Source organism: Schistocerca serialis, chromosome 8 (genome assembly GCF_023864345.2).
Source record: "Schistocerca serialis cubense isolate TAMUIC-IGC-003099 chromosome 8, iqSchSeri2.2, whole genome shotgun sequence".
In the NCBI taxonomy this organism is placed as follows: domain Eukaryota; kingdom Metazoa; phylum Arthropoda; class Insecta; order Orthoptera; family Acrididae; genus Schistocerca; species Schistocerca serialis.
This window is the reverse complement of record NC_064645.1, coordinates 559,286,921-559,314,381: the sequence shown is the minus strand read 5'-3', so window position 1 is coordinate 559,314,381 and position 27,461 is coordinate 559,286,921. Positions and strand designations below refer to the sequence as shown.

General features: G+C 42.1%; 1 protein-coding gene across 1 annotated transcript in view; it reads left to right on the top strand.

Moving 5' to 3' along the window:
- Nucleotides 1-27,461, top strand: part of LOC126416074 (putative helicase MOV-10) — a 341,495-nt gene that overhangs the window by 97,231 nt on the left and 216,803 nt on the right. The window contains exons 5-7 of the mRNA XM_050083555.1: nt 7,190-7,355; nt 11,428-11,582; nt 19,157-19,278. Coding sequence (XP_049939512.1) covers nt 7,190-7,355; nt 11,428-11,582; nt 19,157-19,278 — 443 coding nt within the window. The remainder of the gene's footprint in view (nt 1-7,189; nt 7,356-11,427; nt 11,583-19,156; nt 19,279-27,461) is intronic.

Genomic DNA, 27,461 nt, shown 5'->3' with positions numbered 1-27,461 from the left:
ATTATATATTGAGGGTCTATCCTCAGCTTGCACAATAGTAACATAAGAGATCAGCAATAACATGAAATTGTCAATTTTCAGCTGCAATCTCTCAGTAATAAAGGAATGTGACAATTTGCCAGTAGTTACTGTTGACAGTCTGTTATTAGTAATAACAGATTAGTACACAGTATTAATTGAAGATAGTAAATTTTCAGTTGTAGTAAACAATGGTAAAATCTCATTACTAGTAAGGGCTGGGAATTTCTCAGTACTAACCAATGACTGTAAATTAGTGGTAATAACTGAAAATAGTAAATTCTTAGTAACCATAAACTATATATCAATAATAACTGGAGCTGGTACAGTCTCAGTAATAATTGAAGGTTCCACAAGGTTTGAAATGTGTTTTCGTAAGAAACTTGTCAAAACAAACACATGTGGGCATACACATGCTAACTCCTGGATCACAACAGGTATTAGAAATTCTGCCAGGACCATGAAAATGCTTAACTATAGACTGAAAAGTTGGACTGACCCCAAGTTTAAAGAATATGTAACAAATTACAAAAAAATATATAGGAAAGTAATTACAAAAGCAAAATTACTAAGTAATGATAAATTAATAAGAAAATCAGGCAATAAATCAAAAACTATTTGGGAAATTGTGAAAAGGGAAACAGGTAAGGGCCTCAAGGATCAGGAAATAGTACTCAAAAATAGTGAAAATATTGAATTAAAAGATGAAACTCTGGCAAATTACATTAATAATTGCTTTTTAAGTGTACCAGTGTCATTAAGTAAAAACTTTACTAAACATGAGAAATTGACAGCCCCAAAAGTAGACAGTAGTATGTTGTTAACTCCCACAAATGATAATGAAATATTAAAGGTAATAGAGCCTAAAATCAAAAATGTCTGCAGGTGTGGATGAAGTGCCTGTGTCAATAATAAAAAAAGTTGCCCAACAAATTATAAAGCCCCTGGTACATATTGCCAATTTGTCTTTCAGCGAAGGTGTGTTTCCTGAGAGGTTGAAAATCTCTAAGGTTAGACCTCTGTTTAAAAAAGGAGATCCATACAAGGTAGAAAATTATAGACCAATATCCCTTCTCCAATCATTTTCAAAAATTCTAGAGAAATTAATGAAAACCAGACTCATAAATTACTTAGATGCTCACAAACTTCTAAACTGCAATCAACATGGCTTTCGCTCAGGCCACAGCACAGAATCAGCTATCCATGCCTATACCAAAGAGATTGTCAGGAGTCTCGACACTAAAAAATGTGTAGTGGGAATCAACTTAGATTTATCTGAAGCTTTTGATACAGTAAATCACAAAATTCTGTTAAACAAGATGGAGGCAATAGGTGTAAGGGGAGTTGTGAAGCAGTGGTTTGAATCTTACCTTCAAGATAGAACTCAGGTGGTAGAAATCATCGCAGAGCATAAAAATCAGAAAATCAAATGGGTCTCAGATGCAAAGAAATTGGAAATAGGTGTCCCACAGGGCAGTGTTCTCGGTCCCTTATTATTCTTGCTTTATATAAATGACATAAAAAATCCTAATATTTCTACCAAAATAATGTTGTTCGCAGATGACACTAGCATAATTATAAGTGATGATAAAACATCATTGACCACCACAACTGATATAGTCCTGATTTATATTCAACATTGGTTTAATGCTAATGAGTTAACACTTAATCTAAGTAAAACAAATTATATACAGTATGGCAAAGCAACTCAAGATATGGACCTCCAGTTAAAACTAATGGATAAGAAGATAGAGAGTGTACAATCCACAAAGTTTTTGGGCATGCACATTGATCAAAACTTAAGCTGGAAAGACCATCTCAAGTACTTATCCCACAGGCTCAATTCGGCATGTTTTGCATTGAGGATATTATCTAGAGTATGCAGTACAGACTGTATTACACTAGTGTATTTTGCTTACTTTCAGTCCATCGTGTCTTATGGCATAGTGTTCTGGGTAAAACTAAATCAAGCTTAACAGATATCTTCAAATTTCAGAAAAGGGCTGTATGAATCATAACACACAACTCTCCAAGAACTCATTGTAGACCCCTTTTCAAAGAACTGCAAATACTCACAATACCACCACTGTATATTTTTAAAAGCATTCTGTGTACAAGAGCACATATGAAAAATCTACGTACAAATGAGAACTGCCATAATTATAATATTAGAACTCGTAAGAATTTGTATGTAGAAAAGGTAAGGACAACACAAACCCAAAAGCATGTAAGTTATTTTGGAATAAAACTCTACAATGCTCTGCCAGTGTACATGAAGGCAATAATAGATGAAGTAAAATTTAAGACTGAACTTAAAAATTACCTTTTAAGCAAAACTTTCTATGATGTAGATGAGTACTTTGATTGTGTGTAAATTTATTGCCAAAAATTTTAATTTGTATGTCTAAACTTGTACTTTTTAAAAAATGCCTTGAAAGTGATATTCTATTATTATGTCTGTAGTACTTGTACTAGTATGATAACTTTGTTGTGACAATTCCTACATCATGTAAATGATATACAGGAAGATAATGAAATGAAAATGAAATTGATAAGTTCTCTGAAGGAACAGAAGCTAACAATTTCTCAGTAGTAACTGAACCTATTAACTTCTGTATAAATAGAAGTGGTTTATCACCTATAAAAATCTGTATTATAATCAGTTTTTTCAATACCAGAGAATACCACAATAGTTTGCAGCTCCTCCAGTTATGGTTCCATTTCATTTGTATGCATTGTAATTCACTCTACACTCTTAATTATAACTTGTTCTGAATTATCTGCTGTTTCTAATACTTCTAACATTAGTTCTTCAGTCACTATAATCTCTTGAACTGAATTAATCATAACAAAAGACTAATATTCCCATAATCTGTTTCTTCCAGTACAATTAATCAGTCATTTCAATCTAGTACCATTTTATCATCTGTTAGTTACTCCTTTTCTTTCCCCTAATAATTAGTTATTGAGATTAGAATTGTTGTTAAACTTTATTATTGTAGATTCGCTATTTTGTGGCTCACCAGTGTATGCTTCTGGAAATTGAGCTGTATTCTAGAAGCAGTGGATTTTTTCACTTTATTGTTAATGCCATTGTGAAAAACCTTTTATTGGATGTTCCTTACTTTTTGTGTTGTTTTTCCATTTGTATCCCATCCTGTTGTCTCCTGATAAAGTTTTACCCTTTCTGAATTGTAATGTCTATTCATGGTTTGCTTCATTCCACCTTTTATTACTTAACCTTTAGCATTTCGCTATTTGTCGGATAATTTTCCTACCATCTCAATTTGTTCAGGATACATTAATAAGGATGATATGTTTGTCCAATCTTTACCAAGAAGTTTATGCTTTACTACCCTCCAATGTAACATTCTAGCAAATGGTCTTCTCTAATAGGATCATCTAAATATATTTCTTTATTTAAATGCCATTTAACAAAGTCTTTGTACCCATTCAAACTACTGTTTAAGGTTTTGACCTAAACAATTCCGAATGTTATTTTTCTTTAATCTTCACTCCAGTACTTGGATTAGAAAGCTGCCTCAGATTCATTAAAAGTCATAAAATCTTCTGATTGTGACATACCCCATTGTGCTGTATCCCCATCTAGGCCACTTACAACAAAACGTATTTGCTTTTGGTCACATCAGGCCTCTGCCTTAAGAAACAATACTGGATGTACCTCTCCCTGTGAAGTAAAAATTAGGAATTTATGGTTTAACCCTTTACCACATACAGCAGAGAAGGTGTCCCAGTCATTGTATTATAACTTATGTTTGGCTAACAGATCCTCAAATTTATTTCACAACTTAAGTTTTACTCATTCAAAGTGTAGACAATTATGTATTGGTAAATACTGTATAGTATTCTGTATATCTCGAGTAGTGTTTCATGTGAATCCTACATCTGCCAAGTGTAGACAGTAACTTATACTCAACTAGAGCTTCATTTTGACAATTTCCCTTACTATTGAAGGATCCCACAGCAACTTCTAGTTCCCATAAACATAGTTCTGTTTTATTTCTGATGATGATGTTGACAGAGCGTAGGGGAATGATGCGGGAGACCAACACAGCTGTACTAGGCAAGATCCTAGTGGAGGTGGTTTGCCATTGCCTTTCTCTGACTGTGATGATGATGACACAACAACACCCAGTCATTTTGAGGCAGGTGAAAATCCCTGACCCCTCCGGTAATCAAACCCGGGACCCCATGATCGCGAGGTGAGAATGCTACCATGAGACCACGAGCTGCGGACTTATTTCTAATAGCAGAAAGTGCTTCAACATTTTATTTCTGATTCTTTCTATATTATTGTTTGTTTCTAATAATTTTTCTGCATCTCTACTCTATTTACTAAATTACCCTGTCTGGATTTAACTGTACGCAAATGTTCTATTCCCACCAGTACCAGCATGTCTTCTTCTAATTCTAGACACACTTCTAATTCATCTATATGCTTAAATCCTAATTGCATTCTCTCTCCTATTATGTCCATCTTCCCATTCAACTGAGAAATGAGAAATTAAGCCTAGCATGTTTTTTTTTTTTTTTTTTTTAAATCTGGGAAAGTTTTTCATTCATTTCTGCCAATAGGGTTGAAATCTCTTGCATAATTCCTTTTAAAGCCAAGTTTTCGTCTATGAGAGACATTCTGTCAATCTCTTCAAATTTTAATGTAAGAAGTCACAGAAATTGGTATTACAAACTAATTAATCATAAATTAGTTTCCATTTGTTTGTATCTTTCAATAGTGAACTAAAATCGTATGTGTCATGCCTTCAATGACTACTGTAGCAGAACGTTGTCAAATGACATTTCACAAAATCCAAAGAAATTCTGGTTGTATGTAAAGGCTGTTTAGTGGCACCATAGTTAATGTCCAAGCAAAGCAAAAGCTGAAATACTTAACTCCATTTTCAAATGTTCCTTTCCAAAGTGGAACCCAGGAGAATTGCCCCAATGTAATCCTCATACCACTGAAAAGATGAATGAAATAAGTATTAGTGTCAGTGGAGTTGAGAGACAGCTGAAATTTATAAAATTGAACAAAGCTCCAGGCCCTGATGGGATCACTGTCAGATTCTATACTGAATTTGCAGCTGAGTTGCCCCTCTTCTCAATGTGATCTATCTTAGATCACTCAAACAAAAAACCATGCCCAGTTCTTTGAAAAAGGTATAGGCCTTACCTATCTACAAGAAGGGTAGTAGAATTGATCCATGAAACTACTGTCCAATTTCCTGGACATAGATTTGTTGATATTCTGAGCTCAGATATAATGAGGTATCTTGAACAGAATGATCTTCTCAATGCCAACCAGCATGGTTTTTGAAAACATTGATAATGTGAAACCCATCTTACATTTTTCTCATGTGACATACAGCTTTGGATCAAGGCAACCAGGTAGATGCAATGTTTCTTGATTTTCAAAAAGCAGTTGACTCAGTATTGTCAAAAGTACCATCATATGGGGTATCAAGTGAAATTTGTTACTGGATTGAGGAATTTTTAGTAGGGAGGACACATCGTGTTATCTTGGATGGAGGGGCATCAGATGTAGAAGCAACTTCAGGAGTGTCTAGTGAAGTGTGTTGGGGCCCTTGCTGTTCATGTTGTGTGTTAGTGACCTTGCAGACAATATTAATAGTAAAAATCAGGCTTTTTTCAGATGATACTTAACTATAATGAAGTACTACCTGAGAGAATTTGTGTAATTATTCAGCAGATCTTGACTATATTTCAACTTGGTGCAGAGATTGACAACCTGTTCTAAATGTTCAGAACTGTAAAATTTTCCACTTAACAAAATGAAAAAACGTAGTATCCTATGAGTATAATATCAATGATTCACTGCTGGAATCGGCAGTCAGCAAACTCGTACAAATACCTGGGTGTTGAATAGTGGCAGAATGAGTGGGGTGGGGTAACCACTTAACATTATCACCTAACAAAGTCAGTTTCAACTGAGAAATCACTTCACAGCACATTGTATCGTAAAGGAACAGAAGTCATTGAGTTTTAATACAGCGGGATGTCGTATGCAAAGGACTGATCGCTTCTGCTGTGTGCTGTTGTTACACACTGCTGGCTGCATGTCGTCTACTCATGTCATGTCTTCTAAAAAAGTTGCTGACAGTAAAATTCAGGCTTCCAGCTGTTGTTGATGCAGTGAATCCCATCTACTGTGACAATGCCCTTGCCTTTCCGAAGTAATCTTCTTGTAGATTCAGATTTATGAACTTGTAATTTGTGCAGATTTTTCTGGATTTGCTTTTTCACATGCAATGTTTGATAAAATTCTTCTTGAGAACAATTTATAATTGCTTCAATATATTTAGATTTTTCTTTATAATTGCCATTTGATGCTAAAAGTCATCTGTTAGTGTCTAATGGTATATTTGTCTTGTTGATTTTAGTTGACAATGACATGTTATTAATGCTGTCGATAAAATTCACTTACTATTTTCAGCTTAAGTGTATATCATTACTAACTTCTTTTATCACTTCAGATTATCATTTGTTCTTCTATGGTGTAAATATTATACAAGGTGTAACTAAATTTCCTTTACAGACTTTGTGGACAGATTCCTTATGCCAAAACAAGGGGAAAAAATCTAGTCGACAGTGGCTCTAAAATGTGTACCTTAAGACCTATCGGCACTTGCTCATCTTTGCTACCGTGAAACTCGAGGTGTCGGATTGTTGTAGGTGTCGCAGTGCTCGTGTGGGGTCTGGTGTTGTCGTGCTGAAGGAGAGGTGGGCAGTTTGTGGATGAATACATCAAATCTCTACTTTCAATTTTCTGAGGATCTTTTCCCTATCCATGCATGTTTATACAAATTCACAAATGTCTTCTAGCCATTCCTGCTTAGCCATTTTGCATTTCCCTCATCTGAGATGTGGAAGTGGCTCTGCCTTCATCTGTTGAGCCTTCAGGATTTAGTTGTCTGCAAGTTGTGGCTCATATCGGGTCAAGTGATGTCTGCCACTTAGATTCAGAGGCCATCCTCAGTTTGTAGAGGTGTTTGGTGGAGGCAGTGAAGACTGCTGGCTTACAATGTGCAGTATTGTTCCCAAAGTTGATCGGGATCTTGTGTTTGAACTGTAAAAGTACATTCATAATCAAGGATTTTTATTACCATTTTTCATGAAATTGCTTTCTTTTCAGGTGAGTACAGATGTGTCTCACATTGTGTTCGATTTTATTGTCAAAAATACTTGGAAGGAAGCGATATGTGTCAGAGATGCATATTTATTGCATCCTTATGATGTCTTCAACACAAAAGATGAAAAGGGCCTCGTTGCAGGCCAGGTTGTTCTCCGTATTCATCCAGGTAAGATTCTGAAGTACATATTTTAAATTTCTGTAGCACATTGTGTTTGATGGGCTACATAAGATAAGTTATTACTTAGCTATGTTGTGGATGGTAGTTGATATATAGCCATTCGGAGTCTGCACTAGCTGTTACCCACTGCTTCGCTCACATATCAGTAGTTTTGTAATGATGAGCTGTAGTGGATATGTAAGCTAGTAGTTTTACAAGATGTCTGTGTATATAGTGATGTAGAAATGTTTGTATAAAAAAATATGTGCATTGTGGGTATGTGGGTACATAGTGAATGTGTTTCTATTTTTTTGCTTTATGTCGAATCTGAAAGCATGCATTATATTTTCTAGTTATATTTAAAATATACCTTCATTCATTACATTCATGCAGAATTTGTTTTTAGGGCTGCTCTGGCTCACCAAGTACTGTGAGAGATGTTGCCACCAAAGCAACACATACCAAAAGTTTCTTCCCTCCATTTTAATGCATTATAGTGCCTAAATTCTTTTATCCTTCCCCCTACGATGACTGTTTTATGGCAAACATAGTTAGTAGGTCATAATAAAAAGCAGCCTCTCCAAAGGTCTCCCACATTCCATATGTAAAGGTATAACTCTGTAATGCAGCCTTTAAATGATGCCATCATTGTGAGTCTTCAGACATCTACAGAGCTGTAAGAGGTGTGTGACACTCAGCATCTAAAATGCAACGGGCTTGTGACTGCTGTTGTATCTCTGTAGCTCTGACATTCTGCATCAAAGTTCCAGCAGAAATGTGATTGCTCTGAGGTTTTCTGGAGTCAAGTAACTTTCACAGCTTGAGCTCTGTTAGAATTACATGCTAAGTCAGACTTATGTTTTCAAGGCTTATTGTAACAGTTTTAAATATTGTTTTTGGTTTTACCATCCAGTTTTATTGTATCTTCACCAAAAGTCTCCAGCAATGCCAGGTGGTGTAGCAACTCAATATCATAAACCGTTTGCATTGCCACTGATCTATAAACTCCATGAGCCACTGACAAGTGCACCAGCATTATATGCATCCCACGCATGTATACCAATATTTAAAAGTTTTAATAATACCCAAAAAGATACAACTTTGTAAAGTAGCCTGTGCTCTTCCTTAGAATTCAAGTTATCTGTACACCAAATTTCATCACAATTGGTTCAGCGGCATAGTCGTGAAAACGTAACAGACAGAGTTGCTTTCACAATTAGTAGTAGCGTACTGGTATTAGTACAGAAGTACGGATTAAGACACACCGAGAATTGAATAAGTATTGTATAGAACATATCAACCAACAAAAGCATTTTCACAAATATGATGAAGTTCAAAAGTGAAGGAGTAAATAGCTTTATCGAAGAATAAATATTTTTCCTTGATTTGCATAATATTCTTAAAATCAGTAAATATGTTGTCCTACACACTCCGTAAGGTAGCCTGTGTCCTTCCTCAGGGTTCAAGGTGTCTTGCACCTAATTTCACGGATATCCATTCAGTGGTTTGGTTGTGAAAGTGTAACAGAGCTACTTTCACATTTATAATACTAATATGGAGGTGATAACGCATCAGTTATTATGAGATCACAACTCTACAATATTGACCACTTCCTTCAGAGGGCACAGTGACAACTTTGGAGCACGGCAGGTGGCATATAACTGGTGCCATGTGTTCGTGGCTGTGTGCGCGTATGTTCACGCCAATTGAAACACAGTGGAATACATTGCCCGGTTTGTCTGTGGATCAAGACTAGCCAACATATTTAGAAGGCAGCATATTCACCAATAATGTAGGTGCTCAACATAAAGGTAGCCGCTTAGAGTTCTATAGCTGTTAGAAGACGGCCTAAACACACACTTACCACAGTCAAGTCACAGGGAAGTGTATCTGTAACAGAATCACTTTGGCAACACAAGAGAGACAAGAACAATCATTTATTAAAAATAATTTACATAAAAAATACTTAGTTTTTGCTTGCAGAGAAGATGTGGCACTGATCTTAAAGGTTAGATTAGGTTCAGAACAGACACAGTATATGGTGACTGACTGATCTAGCTGAAGATCAGTTTGTACTGCAGTTAAAGTTCTGTCTCTCAATATATATACACTTTGACCATCACTTTGACTAATTGTTGACACTCAACATTAACTGTCAGGCAACTGGAACTGGTCAGTGACTGCTGTCTCCAGATGAGAACTTTCTGAACATTACAGACAATTGTAGGCAATTGGAACAACTGGAACTGGCAGAACGTCTACCTGCAGCGACTTAAATATTGTGGTTGGTATCTTAATGTGCATTTGTTTCGCAGATGTATCAAATAGTTCCAGGTCTCAGTGCTCTCTGCAGTGACAGATATAAATTATTGGCAGATCTGTGGATTGTTTGAGTTTCTTGTTATGCAAGCATAAGATAGTTGCTAGTATGTGCGTCATTTAGGTAGTGACTGGCTGTACTACGTGTAATGAAACATTGAGCCTGACTGTAATCTGGTGTCCTCTGAAGGCTATGACTTTGCACCACATCTGGCGGATACAGCATACCACAAGGAATGACTCATCTCTCGTAGTGGTGTAACATGGTATGAGAACAGTGCTAGTTGGAAGCTCCTAAATGGCAGGGAATAGACACGAATGTCGTGCACTGTGTACAACAGTCAGTTTCAGACCCAGCAGGAATTTCTGCTGTCACTGAACCCAGGCTACCTTGACCAGTTTCCGAATGAATGTTGCGAAGGGAACTGCAAGTGGTGAATCTTTGGAGTCAGGTACCTTGTGAACAATCACTGCTGACAGCAACAAGTGGAACATCAGTGGACCGAATGACACACACACTCAGAAGTAGCTGACTTCTGGCATATACTGTGTACATCATGTCATGATTTTGCCTCTGTTTGATCAATGAGAGCTGTCGAGCTTACAGATAGTCCATTGAGACGAGTTTGGCTTGACCATTTCGGAATGTGTAAAGAGTATAGTTCAGACCATAGCTGGTTCTGTGTTGTGGACATTTTTTGTATTGTGACTTGGTCTCACTCATTCAGGTTACTGTGAACATCAACCAAGATGTTTATTTCAACATTTGCGATGATAGTGTTGCTCATTTTTCTCCATCTTAATGATGGCTAGGCTGTACACAAACCAATTTTTCAAAATGACTAGAGCCTTGTTCACAAGGCTGCATGCAAATGTTCCTGGTTCAACAAATGCTCATGGATTGACAGGTCCAATAAATAATCTGATATTAATTTCATAGAAAATGCCTTGAACTATTGGAACAGCGGGTGAAACATACCAGCCGGCATCCCAGTGATTTGGTAACTCCATAGGATATAAGCATTAATGAGCGTTTCCAGCTGGTTGGGGCATGTCTGAAGGAACTTGTGGACTCCTTTTCTTGCCCATTTGAAGGCAAGAGTTGATGATAGACCAGTATTAGCTGGGGATCACTAATGTTTCGCCCAGTGTGCATACAAGATACCAGGTGCAAAAAAAAAAAGGTGGTGTTTTTGCATGTATTTTTCCATGCAAGAAATCATCATCACAGATGACGTCCAGTTTGTTGTGAATACAACATTCATGTAGTCAGAATGGAGAAATACTGCTGCAGGCAACGTGGGAAGCAGTGCACAAGATTTTGGAAAGTGAGAGACTACAGTAATATTACGCTCTTGTTTTTCAGTGATAAAATGCATGCACTGCATGCAAGCAGGGAATTGTTGATATGCATTTTATCCTGTTCGTCTTTCGTTTTGCGGCCTAACTTTCCTGTCCCTTTCTGTTGTGGTTGTCTGCTGTAGTTTCATTATTTTAAATTTATACATCTGTATTTAATTATAGTAAAATTTTTGAAATTATTTTTGTATAGAATTTATTGAAATTATTCTTGTAAACCTGTAAATATCAATACAGGTGCTACTCTCATTGAGGAGGAAAGGTTACATACAAAGCAGTGTGCAGTAAACAGAATAAAATAATTTTGCAGGTTGCTTAAAATGCTTTCTTTGTGTAGTAATAGGACATACAATTTTGAACTACATGAAAGTAGATTTGCATTTTCTGCTTTTTTTCTCCACAGATAGCTCTTACATTGTCAGTGTTATTTTTGAAAATAAGGGTGTTGGATCGTACGGAGTACCTGTGCAGTTTGAAATAGAATACAGTAAAGAGGCTGTAAAAGATGTGAAGGAGCATTCTCAGGAGCTCAAGAAATTTAATATAGTCCGTGTTCTGGTAAGTGTGTGTTATTTTTCCTTTACCATTATTGTAATGTTAATAGGATGAATTTAGACAATTTAAAGAAAAAGAAAAATAACTGAACTATAGTTATCACTGTTAAAAGATCCACATTTTTAGACTAAAGTTTTTGGGACTGTGTGTTATTCAATTAGAACTTTTTAGGGTGAGATAAGGAACATGTTCATTTAAAACACTGAGAGGGAAACACTATTAAGACTGAACTGTGTTTACAAATTAATGCTGTTGCTGTCCTGTTGTAGACTTCTCAGCAAGTGTCACTAGTATCATTTGTTGTGACTTTTGTATCTTGGTAGCAGCCGAGATTCTTAGTCATGGACTTTGATTGTGATTGTTTGTGTTTCTTTTGTGACCATAAGACCACCAACTTTGTACCTATTGCATGTTTTCTTCAAAGTGATTTATAATGTCTTCTTCTAATAATTGTGTGATGTGAAGATCAGTCTTTGTGTGCATTTTTAACTCCCCTTAAAAGCACGAATCTTTTTCTGCTTTTGTGGTATGTTGAATTTGTGCCACGAACTTGAAAGATTCTGCACATTTGTTTTAGAATGTTTTGTCAATATTATTATTATGTATTCAGTTCTTCCTGTCCTACAATACTCCTCAGACTTTTTGTGTGAATCAAGTCCCTGTATCAGTAGTTGCTTGAATAGATTCCTGTAGTCAGTTTCTGCAACTCATTTTTCCACTGATTTTGTAGTCTTTACAGGACAGAATCAGACAGACTGAGTAAACACATCAGTAGTACTTAGGTTATGGTTGTATCCTTTGAGAGTTGATAGAAGTGGTCCAGTGTGACCCTTGTGACAACATTTGGTACCTAATCTTTCTTCTTTCCTGACTTCTTATTAATTTAACAGTTTTAAAAATAATGGAAATCACTTGTTACATCTTATCAAATGTGGAATACAACAATATTATTTTACTTTCTCTGTGGTTCACTTAATAGTGCACAAGTTTGACAATTTCGTATCGCATAGTGCATGGAATTACTGAAGAGTCTGTTCTGTGATCGGACTCAAAAATAAGTATGTCTCCCTCACCACAAAGTTGCCAGAAAGTCGTTCCATGATGTTTTTGATCATTACCAAATCCTCTTCCTCTTGAGCTTTTCTAATTCTTGTTATTAAGTCATTTGCAAAACTTAAAATGTATTCAGACAACTTAAAGCATGTAAAAATGTCAAGTTACGACAAAATCGGTGTTATACAATTTCAGAATTCTGTTCTGAGATTTAAGCTCATCTTGCTGTCCTCTCAGACCAATCCTTATTCTACATCTACATGACTACTCTGCAATTCACATTTAAGTGCTTGGCAGAGGATTCATCGAACCACAATCATACTATCTCTCTACCATTCCACTCCTGAACAGCGCGCGGGAAAAATGAACACCTACACCTTTCTGTTCGAGCTCTGATTTCTCTTATTTTATTTTGATGATCATTCCTACCTATGTAGGTTGGGCTCAACAAAATATTTTCGCGTTCCGAAGAGAAAGTTGGTGACTGAAATTTCATAAATAGATCTCGCCGCGACGAAAAACGTCTTTTCTTTAATGACTTCCATCCCAACTCGCGTATCATATCTGCCACTCTCTCTCCCCTATTATGTGATAATACAAAACGAGCTGCCCTTTTTTGCACCCTTTCGATGTCCTCTGTCAATCCCACCTGGTAAGGATCCCACACCGCACAGCAATATTCTAACAGAGGACGAACGAGTGTAATGTAAACTGTCTCTTTAGTCTTTCCAACTGAAGTTGTTCGTAATTTTAACACCCAGGTACTTAGTGAATTGACAGCCTTGAGAATTGTACTATTTCTTGAGTAATCGAATTCCAACGGATTTCTTTTGGAACTCATGTGGATCACCTCACACTTTTCATTATTTAGCGTCAACTGCCACCTGCCACACCATACAGCAATCTTTTCTGAATCGCTTTGCAACTGATACTGGTCTTCGGATGACCTTACTAGACGGTAAATTACAGCATCATCTGTGAACAGCCTAAGAGAACTGCTCAGTTTGTCCCCAGGTCATTCATATAGATCAGGAACAGCAGAGGTCCCAGGACGCTTCCCTGGGGAACACCTGATATCACTTCAGTTTTACTCGATGATTTGCCATCTATTACTACGAACTGTGACCTTCCTGACAGGAAATCACGAATCCAGTTTCACAACTGAGACGATACCCCATTGTTCAAAGTCTTTTGGAATGTAGCACAATCCATTACAATTTTAAAATTTATTTTCTAGTAAATGCTCTTAGGACTTAAAATGTTAACAGTAGTTAAGATTTCGAGCTCATAACTGCTATATTAGTCGTCTTGAGATGTTTCGAGCAACTAAAATGATATAATCAGTTTTGCAGTACCCTTCAATATTATAAAAACGATGTTTCCTGTGTACAAATTCATTTGCAACTGTGGATGATAAAGATCCCTCGCAACTTGCAGCTCACAGTAGATCATAATGTGTACTGCTGTACTAACTTGACAGTAGAGAATGACAGTTTCCACCTATCATCTTCAACTGTTCTGGCATTGGCATTGTTACCCACACCCTCTGCTCCGAGGCTGCCAAGGAACGTCTTGAAAGCATAAGCAGGCCTCCACAGCAGAAAGAGATGCTTGCTCACCATTGTACTTTGTCAGTGTTCTCAGCTGACACTTATTAGACCAAATCTGCACATATGGCAAACCAGAGCATGCACAGTGAGATGTTCCACACATAACAATTGCCTGAAAAACATCTCCAGTTTCAATGAACTTCTTTTGTTGGCATTAGTGGTTAGAAGTGGTAGATAATATTCCACAGAATCAACATGTTACACCACAGTAAGAAAATCAGCACTGTATAAATGCGGCATTTCAATAAACTGGACAACAAATAGTGTGACTGAGAATCTCAAAACATGGGTTAAGTGCAAAGTATTCACTGTAGCATCCCAGAGATCACTTTTCGTGTGAAAGCAGTCACCTTCACATCATACTAGGAACTGAGAATTGGTTGGAAGCCCAAGGGAAGAATAGGGTAGTTTTTAATGACAAGTATGTATCTCAGAAAGTAAGTTTAGACACTTCTGGAGGAGGAGCAGTTAACCGTGACAAGCAAAGCATTTATTTATGACTGTCAACTAATATGAAAGAGAGTAAATGGGGCCGTTGCATTCCGGTTAATGTTCAGATGACAGGCATTTGGTGGGATTGGTAGTGGTGGTGGTGGTCGGATGTATGGGACAGGTCTTGCATATTAATCTATTACAGGGATCTGAGCCATGAGGCACAGGGTTGGGAGCGGAGGTTTTGTAGGGATGGACAGGGAAACTGTGTAAGTTTATTGGGCGGCGGAATACCACTGTGAGAGATATGGGAAGGATAGTGGGTAGGACATTTCTCATTCAGGGCATGAAGAAAGCAGCCAAAACTCTGGTGGAAACTAATTCCTTTGCTCCAGTCCTGGGTGGTACGAAGTCACAAGGGGAAGGCCCCTATGTGGGAATAAGGTGGGACTTTGGGAGGTGGTGGTTAATGGAAAGATAAGGCACAGGTGATTTGTTTTTGTACGAGGTTGAGAGGGTAACTACAGTCTGTGAAGGCCTCTGTGAAAACATCAGTATATTTTGAGAGGGACTGCTTGTCACTAGAGATGAGGTGGCCATGGTTGGCTAGGCTGTATGGAAAGACTTCTTGGTATGGAATGGGTGTCAGTTGTTGAAGTGAAGGTTTTGCTAGTGTTTGGTAGGTAGGTAGGTTGGTAGGTAGATTTGATATGGACAGAGGTACTGATGTCACCATCTTTGCTCTAGAGGTCAACATCAAGGAATGTGGCTTTTTTGGGTCGAGTAGGACCTAGTGAAGTGAATGGGATTGCCATCAAATTACACTTCTCTGGCTACTACCTTTCCTCCCACCGTGACCTTCATCAGTCCAGATTCAGCCAACCCTTAACCCTCAACAACGTAGTCTTGCAAAACCATATCATTTGGGTCCAAACTCCTTGCAGTACCTTCTCTCCATCTGCAAAATTCTCCAGCTCAGCAATCCCAAATTCCTGGAACCCATAACACACACTGGAACACTTGCCCTGCAGGAACTACAGCAGTGTGCACAATGCCACTCTGTTCACTTCCTTGGACTTCCACTATCCACCATCTCTACAACCACCTCCAAATCTTGCCCACGTCTCCTAATAGCTGACAAATATTGTCTCTGACCTACATCATTTACCCCATTCTCAAAAACTCACTCCCACCACCAGGCAGAAACAAGAATCTTAACAGACCCGAAACACAGTCGTGAACCTTTCTTCAAAAGCCTTAGACCTGCAGAAGAATCAGTCCTTTCCAAAGGCCCTACCTTTCACTCCACTCCCAAATTCAATCATGCATGACTTGTTAAAGACCTTCTCTCCTTCTGCCGGTACCTACAGTGGAAACACTGTTTTGCCCACCAACCCTACCCATCAGTCTCAAACAAAGACCAATGTTGAACTCTGCCTGACTCAGTTCATTCCTCCATCCAACTGTGATCTCCCCCCCCCCCCCCCCCCGCCCCCCACTTTCCCCAAACTACTGCCTTTTAACTTTCCAGAATTTCTTAACCTAAAACCTTGGCTCACCATCATTGCCCAAATCCCTCAACATGTAAACCAACCTTACTTTCTCAGAAAGAACTGCCATCCTTCACCTAAAAGCTGATCCTGACCTTATAAATCCTACTTGCTGACAAAGCTTCTACCACTGTTGTTTTGAACTACAACAATTACCTGGCAGAAGGGCTCTGCCAGCTGTCAGATACGTCCACCAACAAACCCTTCCATAGTGATCCCATTCCAGAAATCCAGCAGGCTCTTCACTCTTCCTCAAGGAAGCTCACTGTTCTTTCGTGAGTTCACACATGACACAGGGCCCTGAACTGTTGCAGCCCATTCTTCCTTCCCTGGCTGCATTTTCGTGACTTCTGTGCTGTCCCCTCCTTCCCCTCTCAGTTTGCTTGGAGTTTTGTTCCACTTGCTTCTGCACTTTCTTTCTTTTTGGCATTTAGATCTCCGCCTGAGGTTTGATCTCCACTTCCCTGGACCATAGCTCCCCTCCACCCTGCTATGTCAGCAGCCCATGTAGCCATTCAATGTGGTGGGGCTGTTATGTACCCATCTGACTGAGCCCCCCTGATAACACGGGGATCATACTACTGATGCCTGAGCTGTTCCCTCCCATGTATGCCAAGAAGTGGTTGCTTGTCTTCCTGTAGCATCTGAACTCCCGGCAACAGCCACCATGCCAGGCGGCCCTTGATGTGACTGGGTGCCACCCATGCCTCATCAGAATGGGTGCTTGGTGCATGAAGCTCATCAAGCTACAAAAATCGGGCCATTCTCAAATGGCAGTCTCTTCGATAGGTGAAAGAGCATTGAATTCTGCTTCGTATGACCTGGCATCCTTCCGTTCCCTGGATACACCGTGAAAGGAGGGCCAGACTTGCCATCTTGGAATGAAACACTTTCCTCACTACCTCGTCTGTACTAGGGCGGATGGGGACAAATTCACCACCTCAAAACCATTGTTCTCTGTGGAGAATATCTGGGACAAGTTTGGTGAAGTGGAGTCTCTCAGTAAGATGGGCTCGGACTCCTTGTTGATCAAAGCTTCTTCTGCCACCCAGTCTGCAACTCTTTATGCCTGTGATCATCTTGGAATGTCCCAGAGTCCATTACCCCTCACCAATCCCTGAATATGGCACAGGGAGAATTTTTTCATAGGGACCTCATCCTGCAAACAGAGGAACTCTGGGCTAATCTGTAGCGATGCTGTGTTCAATTTGTTTGATGCATGCAGAAGGGTCGCAAAGACAACCACACTGATATCGGCGCCTTCATTCTGGCTTTTTGAGTGGATACCCTCACAGAGAAGGTCAAGGTTATGTGCTACATATTGATGTGAAGCGACATGTCCCACCATGTGAGGTGCTTTTGGTTCCTGCATTTTGGGCATATGTCTTCTGCTGCATGGCTGACCCTCTGTGTGGTGACTGTGTTCCAATCCATGTGTGTGTCAATTTTCGTGACCACTATTCTTCTCGTCTGCCTGACTGGTCAGCTTACAGGAGAGAAAAGAAGGTCCAAGTGTGCAAGTCCCTGGATCACCTATCTTACTGTGAGGCTCACCAAAAATATGAGTCACTCCATCTGATGTCACTTTCTTCAACTTTTGCATCTGTTTCATCCTTTCCCCTGCCAACCTCTTCCTAGCCCCAGCCTCGTCATCCTCTCCCCCCACTCTACCACCCACTCTACCACCCACTCTACCACCCGCTCTACCACCCACCCGCTCTACCACCCACCCGCTCTACCACCCACCCGCTCTACCACCCACCCGCTCTACCACCCACCCGCTCTACCACCCACCCGCTCTACCACCCACCCGCTCTACCACCCACCCGCTCTACCACCCACCCGCTCTACCACCCACCCGCTCTACCACCCACCCGCTCTACCACCCACCCGCTCTACCACCCACCCGCTCTACCACCCACCCGCTCTACCACCCACCCGCTCTACCACCCACCCGCTCTACCACCCACCCGCTCTACCACCCACCCGCTCTACCACCCACCCGCTCTACCACCCACCCGCTCTACCACCCACCCGCTCTACCACCCACCCGCTCTACCACCCACCCGCTCTACCACCCACCCGCTCTACCACCCACCCGCTCTACCACCCACCCGCTCTACCACCCACCCGCTCTACCACCCACCCGCTCTACCACCCACCCGCTCTACCACCCACCCGCTCTACCACCCACCCGCTCTACCACCCACCCGCTCTACCACCCACCCGCTCTACCACCCACCCGCTCTACCACCCACCCGCTCTACCACCCACCCGCTCTACCACCCACCCGCTCTACCACCCACCCGCTCTACCACCCACCCGCTCTACCACCCACCCGCTCTACCGCCCCCCCCCCGACCCGCTCTACCGCCCCCCCCCCGACCCGCTCTACCGCCCCCCCCCCCGACCCGCTCTACCGCCCCCCCCCCCGACCCACTCTACCGCCCCCCCCCCCCCCGACCCACTCTACCCCCCCCCCCCCGACACACTCCTACCCCCCCGACACACTCCTACCCCCCCACCCCCCACTAACCCCCCTCTACCCCCCACTCTACCCCCTCACACCCCAGCCTACCCACCCCCACTCTACCCCCCTCTACCCCCCTCTACCCCCTGCCCCCCACTCAACCACCCCCCCCCCCCCCCCCCGGACTCTCTCTCGCTCTCTCCCCCACCCTTGTCAAAACATAGGAATGTGAAGAGGCAAAAGTGAGACTGGAATTTCGTAAAATTTTGTTAAAGTTTTGAGAAGTGCTCTGTTTCCTACTTCATATTTCTGCTGGAATAGAAATGTAATAATTTGTAAAGAAATCCTGTTGTGTGACTGACTTGTTCCGATATCTATGGTCCAAATGAGTCTGAAGCTTTGTTGTAGTTCTCATTCCTGTACTAAATACTTCAACATAATTAAAATTTAATTTTGTTGCAGGTGATTAATGTCCAGGATGAAGACAACGTGCCTCCAGATGTCATACCTCACGAACCAAGCCCATTCCGGCGATTGGAGTGGGATGATGTGGAGGCCACAGTGGAGGGGACTTGGCCTAATGGGTATGCCAGGCCCTTGCCCTTTTTTTTGTGATGATTGAAGTCTGGGAAACTAAACCACTCTACTTTTGTACAGTTATCAGTTCTATTCACTTTAATTCTCATTATCTTCATCTGCTACTTATCATAAAGAGTTTTAGTTTATACATTTTGATAAACATGCATATGTGCATCTTAAAACTCCACATTAGTTATATGTTGTAGAAGACAAATTGGTAGCTTTGAGAGAAGAAGAGTGAGGGCAACAAACATCAAATACGTTAAGACAAGTCACAGTAGAAATCCCTGGATAATACAGGAGATATTGGATTTAACTGACAAAAGGAGAAAATATAAAATTGCATTTAATAAAGCAGGCAGACTGAAATACAGATGTTGAAAAAATGAGATTGACAAAGTACAAAAATGGTTAATTGGGACTAGCTAGAGAACAACTGCTAGGCCGCTGGAATATGCATGATTAGGGGAAAGATGCAACCTGCAGCAAGAAAGAGATTTTTAGAGAAAACAGAAGTAACTGTATGACTACTAAGAGCTCTATGACAAGATAGACTCTCAGCAAATAAGAGCAAGCTGAAAGGTGGAAAGATTTTTACAAGGACAATGAAACTTAAGACAACATTATAGAAGGAGAATAGGAATTAGGTGAGGACGAGATAGAGTATATTATACTGTGAGAAGAGTTTGACAGAGGAACAGTAGGCCTGTGTAGAAATAAGTTCACAGGATAGACGGCATTACTTCAGTTTTATTTTGGAGCCCTTGAGAGAGCCAGACAACACAAAACTGTTTCACCTGGTGTACAGCATACAGCAGACAGGTGAAATACCATCAAACTTTAGAATAATGTGATTCCAATTAAAAAGAAGGCAGGTGCTGACAGTTGTGAATACTGTTGACTCATCAGTTAAGTGGTGGTTGCAAAATATTTACATAAATTATTTTATTAGTGTTTCTTATTGGGTTTCTCAAACAGGATAACCTCCCAAGGTTACTTTTTAAAAATCGCTCTTGTGACTGGTTTTCTGCATACCCTTCATCTCGCAGTAGTGCTTACACTCAACATCCTCAATGTCTCTTGTCCGTCCAAAATTTTATTCCTCTATTGCTCCCTGTAATACAGTGGAAGTTATTCCGTGATATATTAACAAATGTCTTATCATCCTCTTTCTTCTTGTTTTCAGTGTTTTTCAAATGTTCCCTCCGTCACTAATTCTGTGGAGAACATCCTCATCTAATTTTTAACATCCTTCTATAGCACCATGTCATACGCTTACATTGTCTTGTTTTCTTGGTTTGTCCACAGTCCTCAAGACATAAATTCTCAGGAATTCATTGCACAAGTTAAGGCCAGTGTTTGATACTAGTAAAATTCTCGTGGTCAGGAATGTTCTTTTTATCTATGATAATCCTCTTTCCATGCTCCCCCTTATAGAGGCCTTCAGTACACTCATTCCATCTATTTGCTCCCTCCACTTAAACAATGGAATTCCCATGGCACTCTTAATGTTGCTGCCCTTGCTTGTAATTTTACAAAAAGGTTGTTGAGAGTTTTTTATACGCAAAGTCATTCAGATAATCTTTTATTTCATATTTCATTGCGTTTTTCCCATAGTCATGTAATCTTGGCTTCCAAAGTGACTTATATTGCTGTATCGCTGTCTTTCCCTGAATGCTTTTTTTCTTTAACCCCAGGGAGCTTTCGTGAGTTTGTGTGTTGCACCTACAGGGCCTGGGCCATTGCTCCCATTCTTGCTTCCCAGGCTGCGTTTCCTTCCCCATGCCCCTCCCACCTCCATCCTTGCTCCTTTCCCTCTTTCAGTGTTCATACTTATGTCGACCTGGTTATCCACCTGATATCCTGTATTCTTTGCAGTTTAGTTTCCCTTGCCTTTTCTCTTTCATCCATCCTTTTTGGCATTTTTCTTTCTTTGGTGTGAGCCATTTGGGGGAGCTCTCTCTCCCTTGCATCTACAGCATGGATTGCTCTCATCCCTTTCTTCCCCTCTTCCTTTCCTTCCGTACTCTCCATCTGTCCCACTAGTAACCAGTATGTGTAGCCAGTCAGTGTGGTGAGGCTATTACGTACCCATCTGGCTGTGGCCCCTGACTACACAGGGATCACACATCTGATATCTGATCTGTCTCCTCATATATGACTAGGAGGGGTTGCTTGTCATTCCGGGCCAGCAGAACCCTCACAAAGGCGGCCATGCTAGACGGCGCTTGCGGTGGCTGGGTGGTGCCCATCTCGAGAGCCCTGATCGGAGTGGGTGGTATCAGGACACATGCTTTGCATATGAAGCCTATTGACCTCCACAGATCTGGCCATTCTTCTGCAACCATCTCTTCAATTGGTAACAGATCATTGAATGCCACTTATTATAACCCTGTGACCTTCCCTTCCCTGGCTGCACCCAGGGAGAAGAGATAGGCTAGCTGGATTGGGGTGGAACACTTTCCCCACTACTTGGTCTGTACTAGGCTGGACGGGGACACATTCACCACCATAAAGCTGTTACTTTTTGTGGAAAATATTGAAGAAAAGTGTGCTGAAGTGGAGTCTCTCAGTAACATGTTTTCGGGTTCCCTGTTGATCAGAACTGCTTCTGAAATCCAATCCGCAGCACTTCGTGCTCTGATCACCTTGGCAACATCACATTGTCTGTTACATCTCACCAGTCTTTGAATATGGTCCAAGGAGCCGTTTTCATTGGGACCTTATCCTTCAAACTAATGATGAAATCTGGGCCAGTCTGGAACAACAGGGCATTCATTTTGTTTAGTGTGTGCGGAAAGGTCGTAAGGGCAATCGCAACAATACTGGCCCCTTTATTATGGCTTTCGAGGGGGTATACTCCCAGTGAAGGTCAAGGTTATGTGTTATCAGTGTGATGAGAAGCCGTACATTCCATTACTTACTGAGTGTTCTCAGTGCTTGCGTTTCGGGCGTATGTCTTCCCGATGTACCACAGACCTTCTGTGTGGTAACTGTGGACGCCGATTCCATGAGGGGAGCTCCCGAGTTTTGCCATCTGTGTGTGTAAATTATCACGACCATCACTCTCCTTAACTGAGGCTTGTCAGAAAAATGACAGACTTCGCCCTGTGTTGGTAACTTCTACTTTCACTTCTGTTACATCCTTTCCCCTCACCCCTCTTCTTTACCCCAGTCCCGTCCCCGTATCCTCTCCCCCTTCCCTGCATTTGCACACTCTGGATGTTGCTCCCCTCCCCTGCTGAAGAAATGCTCCTCTCCTTTGGTATCTGCCGGTGATGGGTCTCCCTCCCAGGACCCCTTTGCCTGATGTGTGTCAGGCAGGCGACCTCCTACCACAACTTGGCCACAGGACACACAATCTGTGTGCCCAAGGTCTCCCACTGTCTTTCAGTTCCGGATCTTGCAGAAGCCTGCTCTCCCTCTGTGTCCTACTCTGCTCAACCAATGAAAGAGGAGGAGAAGAAGAAGAATAAGTCTCAGGACAAATCTCCCCTGGTGTACCATGAGGTGCCATCTCCCCCCTCTCAACATGAGTCTTGTGTATTTATGGATGTCACCCAGTCCTTGTTGCTGACGGATGGTGACCTGGTGGTGTGATTGGCTCCATCCTGCTCACCTCTCATTTGGATACGCACCACTTGCTTATTAAATGGAACTGTAATGGATACTACCGTCACCTCCCAGAGTTTTAATCCCTTATTACCTTTCACTCAGCAGCTTGTGTCTTTCTCCAGGAATCTCATTTTACTGATGCTCACTTACCAACCCTTCTTGAGTTCTGTGCTTTGTCGGAACTGGGTCAGCCCTTTGAGGGCTTCCAGTGGCATCTTCATGTTGGCCTCCTGACAGGTCACCTACATCTGCTGCTGTAAGTGCTCCCCTTCAGCAATTCCCCCCCTCACTTCCTGTTTGATAGACAGTAACCCATGGCTTAGAAGGAGGCAATATTAATTCCATGTTAACAGAATCTTCCATCGGTTCTTGGTAGAACAACATTATAATAAATTAAAAGCACCAGTTTGCTTTTGTTGTACAATATTACTTTTATTGTGTTAACCGGTTTTCGGCCTACAAGGCCATCTTCAGACATTTAATGTCTGAAGACATTTAATTGTAGAAAGAAAGAAAATTAGTGCTTTTCATTTATTAATATTAATTCCAATTCTGAAAACCAGGCAAGAACTGTAGCGCCCCTAACGGTTACTGGAGTAGCGTGGTCAAGTTCCGCCTCATCACCTGAGCCGCTCCCAGTGCAGTTTCAGGTGCTACTGTTCCATCCTTAATTCTACTGGAGATTGCGATACAGGAGTCCTTCTTATGCCAAAACTATTTGGTTTGTGTGTTTTTGACCTCAAAAAGCATATGAGACTACTTGGAGGGACGACATTCTTTGCCAACTTCACGAATGGGGACTACGTGGACGCCTGTCACTTCTGATCCAAGCCTTTCTCGAGGACTGGCATTTTCGTTATTGCAGTGGTGATGTCACGTCTTACTGCTATGTTCAGGAGAATGGGGCCCCCCAGGGCAGTGTCATCAGTGTCACATTGTTTTCCATTTCTATCAATGGAATTTCCTGTGCAGTCAAGAGCCTTGCCAAATGCTCTTTGTTTGTAGATGACTTTGCAATCTTCTACTCTTCCTGTGATCTTACAACTATGAAGAGGCAGCTACAGCTGACCATTCGGAGGCTAGAGACGTGGACCTGGACAATTGGTTTTCGGTTCTCACTCGAGAAGACTACATGTGTCAATTTTAACCTTGTTCGGCAGAATTGTAACCAACCAGTGCTCACTGTGGGGGACAATATTTTACGTTTTCAAGGACTGTACACTTTTTGGGTTTATTATTTGACTTGAAATTAACTGGGCTCTCACACCTGAAAGACCTACAAACAAAGGGCTTCCAGTCATTCAATACTTTGAAATGCCTTAGCGGAAAAACATGGGGGAACTGACAGGTCCACCTTCTGCAGTTTTGTTTTATAAGGCATTTGTCCGATTACACTTAGATTATGGCATGGTGGTCTACAAATTGGCCCGTCATTCCTACCTCAGGATGTTGGATGCTGTCCACCATGACGCTATTCGGATATCGACTGGAGCCTCTCAGACCAGCCCAGTTTTGAGTCTGTGTGCAGAGGCTGACGACATATACTTTTGGCTTGACAGGTGCTGAAAATTTCGGCATCACCTCAGTCATTGACATTTAGTTCAGCGATCGATCCAACCCACCTTTGAATGCCCCCCCCCCCCCCCTCCCCCTTTCACGGTCCTTCCGTCAATTCATGCATGGCGAACATGGGACCCCGAGCTATTGCAGCCTTCCTTCTTTCCTGGGCTGCATTTCCTTTCCCTTCCTCTCCTTTCCTGTCCTTGCTCCTTCCCCTCCACCCCCTCCTCTCCCTCTCCTGGTGTCCTTGTTTATGTTGGCCTCGCTATCCTTCTGATTATGTTGGCTTTTTCCATCCTCTGGTCCTCCTATGGGGTCTGATCTCCATTACTAAATTTCTATTCCGTAGTGTGAGCCATTTGGGGAAGAGCACCTTAGTGTGTCTGGCATGTGTCCTCCTAGTTCCTTCCATCTTTTTCTTCATGTCGTTGCCTAATGCTAGGATACATAGCCAGCACAGTAGCCAGCTCGTGTGGTGGAGTTGCTATGTACCCTTTTGGTTGAGCTCCCTGAAAACACAGGGATCACACTGAGCTGGGACCTCCTCATGTAAGCCGAGAAGTGGTTGCTTGTCATCCTGGATCATTGGAACTCCCAACAATGGCCCCCGTGCCAGACGGCCCTTGCTGTGGCTGGGTGGTGCCTGTGGGGAGAGCCCCTGATCAGAGTGGGTGGTATCAGGGCAGACACTATGCAAATGAAACACACATGGGTCCAGAACTCTGGTCGTTCTTCTACGGCCGTCTCTTTGAATGGAACTGATTATTTTAGTGCTGCTTCTTCTCCCCCTGCGGCCTTCCCTTCCATGGCTACCACCTGGGAGGAGGGTCAGGCTTGTCGGTTAGGGGCGAAACCTTTCCCCAATATCTGGTTTGCACCAGGATGGGGATACCTTCACCAATACCAAACCTTTATTTTTTGTGGAACACATTGAAGACAAGTTTGTCGAAGTGAACTCTCTGAGCAAGATGCGGTCGGGTTCGTTGTTGATCAAAACTGCTTCAGCTGCCTAGTCTGCGGCCCTTTGTGCCTGTGACCATCTTGGCAAAATTCCTGTCCATTACCCCCCACCAGTCTTTAAATGTGAATCAATGTGTAATTTTTCACAGGGATCTAATCCTTTAAATTGATGAGGAACTTGGGGACAATCTAGGACAGTGGGGTGTTTACTTTGTTCAGCATGTTCAGAAGGGCCCAGAGGACAATCACATTGATACTGGTGCCTTTGTCCTGGCCTTTGAAGGGCATACCCTCCCTGAGAAGGTCAAGATTATGGTTTATCGATGTGGCATGAAGCCGTACATCTTCACCTCTTCTTCCCCCTTCCTTACCCCAGTCCCGAACCCCCTCTCCTCCCCCCCCCCCCCCTCCCTTATGATTTCCACACCATCCCCTCTGGGCACCGCTCCCCCTCTCCAGCCATAGAAGTGTCCCACTTCTTCAGCATCTGCCGGTCAAAGGCGCCCCTCCTGGGACCCCTCTTCGCGGCACCTTCCAGGCCAAAGGTCTGCTGCCACACGACGACCACGAGAACCATGGTCTGTGGGCACCCAGGTCACCCGCTATCTTCCTGTTCCAAATATTGCCGCAGTTGGCTCCCTTTTGCGACACAGCCCTCCTCAATGTCAAACAGAAAAGAAGAAGAAACATAAGTCCTGGGACAAGGAACCTCTGGTGTCACCAGAGGTCCCATCCCCACCTTCACAACCTGACTTTGACATGCTGTTCATGGATGTCACCTCCTCCTTGTCGGTGATGGATGGTGACTCAGCAGCATGACTGGCTTTAGCCTGTTCACCCCCTTTTGAATCATCGTTCTGTGGTTACCCAATGGAATTGTAATGGATATTACGGTCACCTTCCGGAGTTAAAATCCCTTATTTTGTTTTACTCTTTAGCTTGTGTGGTTCTACAGGAATCTCATTTTACTGATTATCACTCTCCGGCCCTGCATGGGTTCCATGCTTTCTGTTGAAATTGGTTCGGCCTCCTGCGGACCTCTGGTGACGTTTGTATGTTGGTTCATATGGACATTGCTATCACGTGGATTCCTCCCAGAACTACATTGGAAGCGGTTGCTGTTAGGATCCACCTGGACTCTGGGGCCACAGTTTGCAATCTTTATCTCCCTCCTGACAGGACTCTTACTGCCCTTCAGTGGCTTCCTCATCCCTTCCCCCTTCTCGGGGATTTTAATGCTCATATACTCTTGTGGGGCAGTGCATTTCCATCTAGTCGGAGTCTTCTCATAGACCAGTTTCTTGCAGACCAAGACTTGTGCCTTCTTAATGATGGCTCCCCTACGAACTTCAGTGCCGGTCATGGTACCTTTTCTGCCATTCATCTTTCTCTTTCTTCTCCCTCCCTCCTCCCTCCATTACACTGGTCGCCACACGGCGACCTTTGCGATAGTGACCACTTCTTGTTGATTCTCTCACTCCCTTCCTGCTCCCCAATGGACAGATTACCTGTTTGGTCTTTCCAATGCGCTGATTGGCCTCTGTATACTGCACAGGTCGTTTTTCCCCCCTCTTTGTCCGGTTGTATTGACGACGTCCTATGTGACGTGTCTGATGTGATTGTTCGTGCTGCTAGCCTTGCTATCCCATGCTTATCTGGACCATTTCACCGCCGGCAAGTCCCGTGGTGGAGTACAGCCATTGCCATCCGTGATCACCGTCGAGCTTTGCAACACCTTAAGAGGCACCCATCTGCTGCCAATCTTATTACCTTTAAATGCCTCTGCGCCAAAGCCCGTTACTTAATCAAATGGAGCAAATGGGTGTGTTGGGAATGCTTTGTTTCTTCCCTATGTCAGAGGTATGGGCTACACTTCGCTCTCTCCAAGGTTGCCATCTGCAGTCTACCCTCCTGGGCCTTGCCCTCCCGGATGGCCTTTGCATGGACCCGTTCATTCTCGCGAAAGATCTTGCAACCCATTTTGCATCAGCATCAACATCCTATCCAACTGCTTTCCTTCACCAGAAACAGTGGGCTGAGGCTTCTGCCTTAT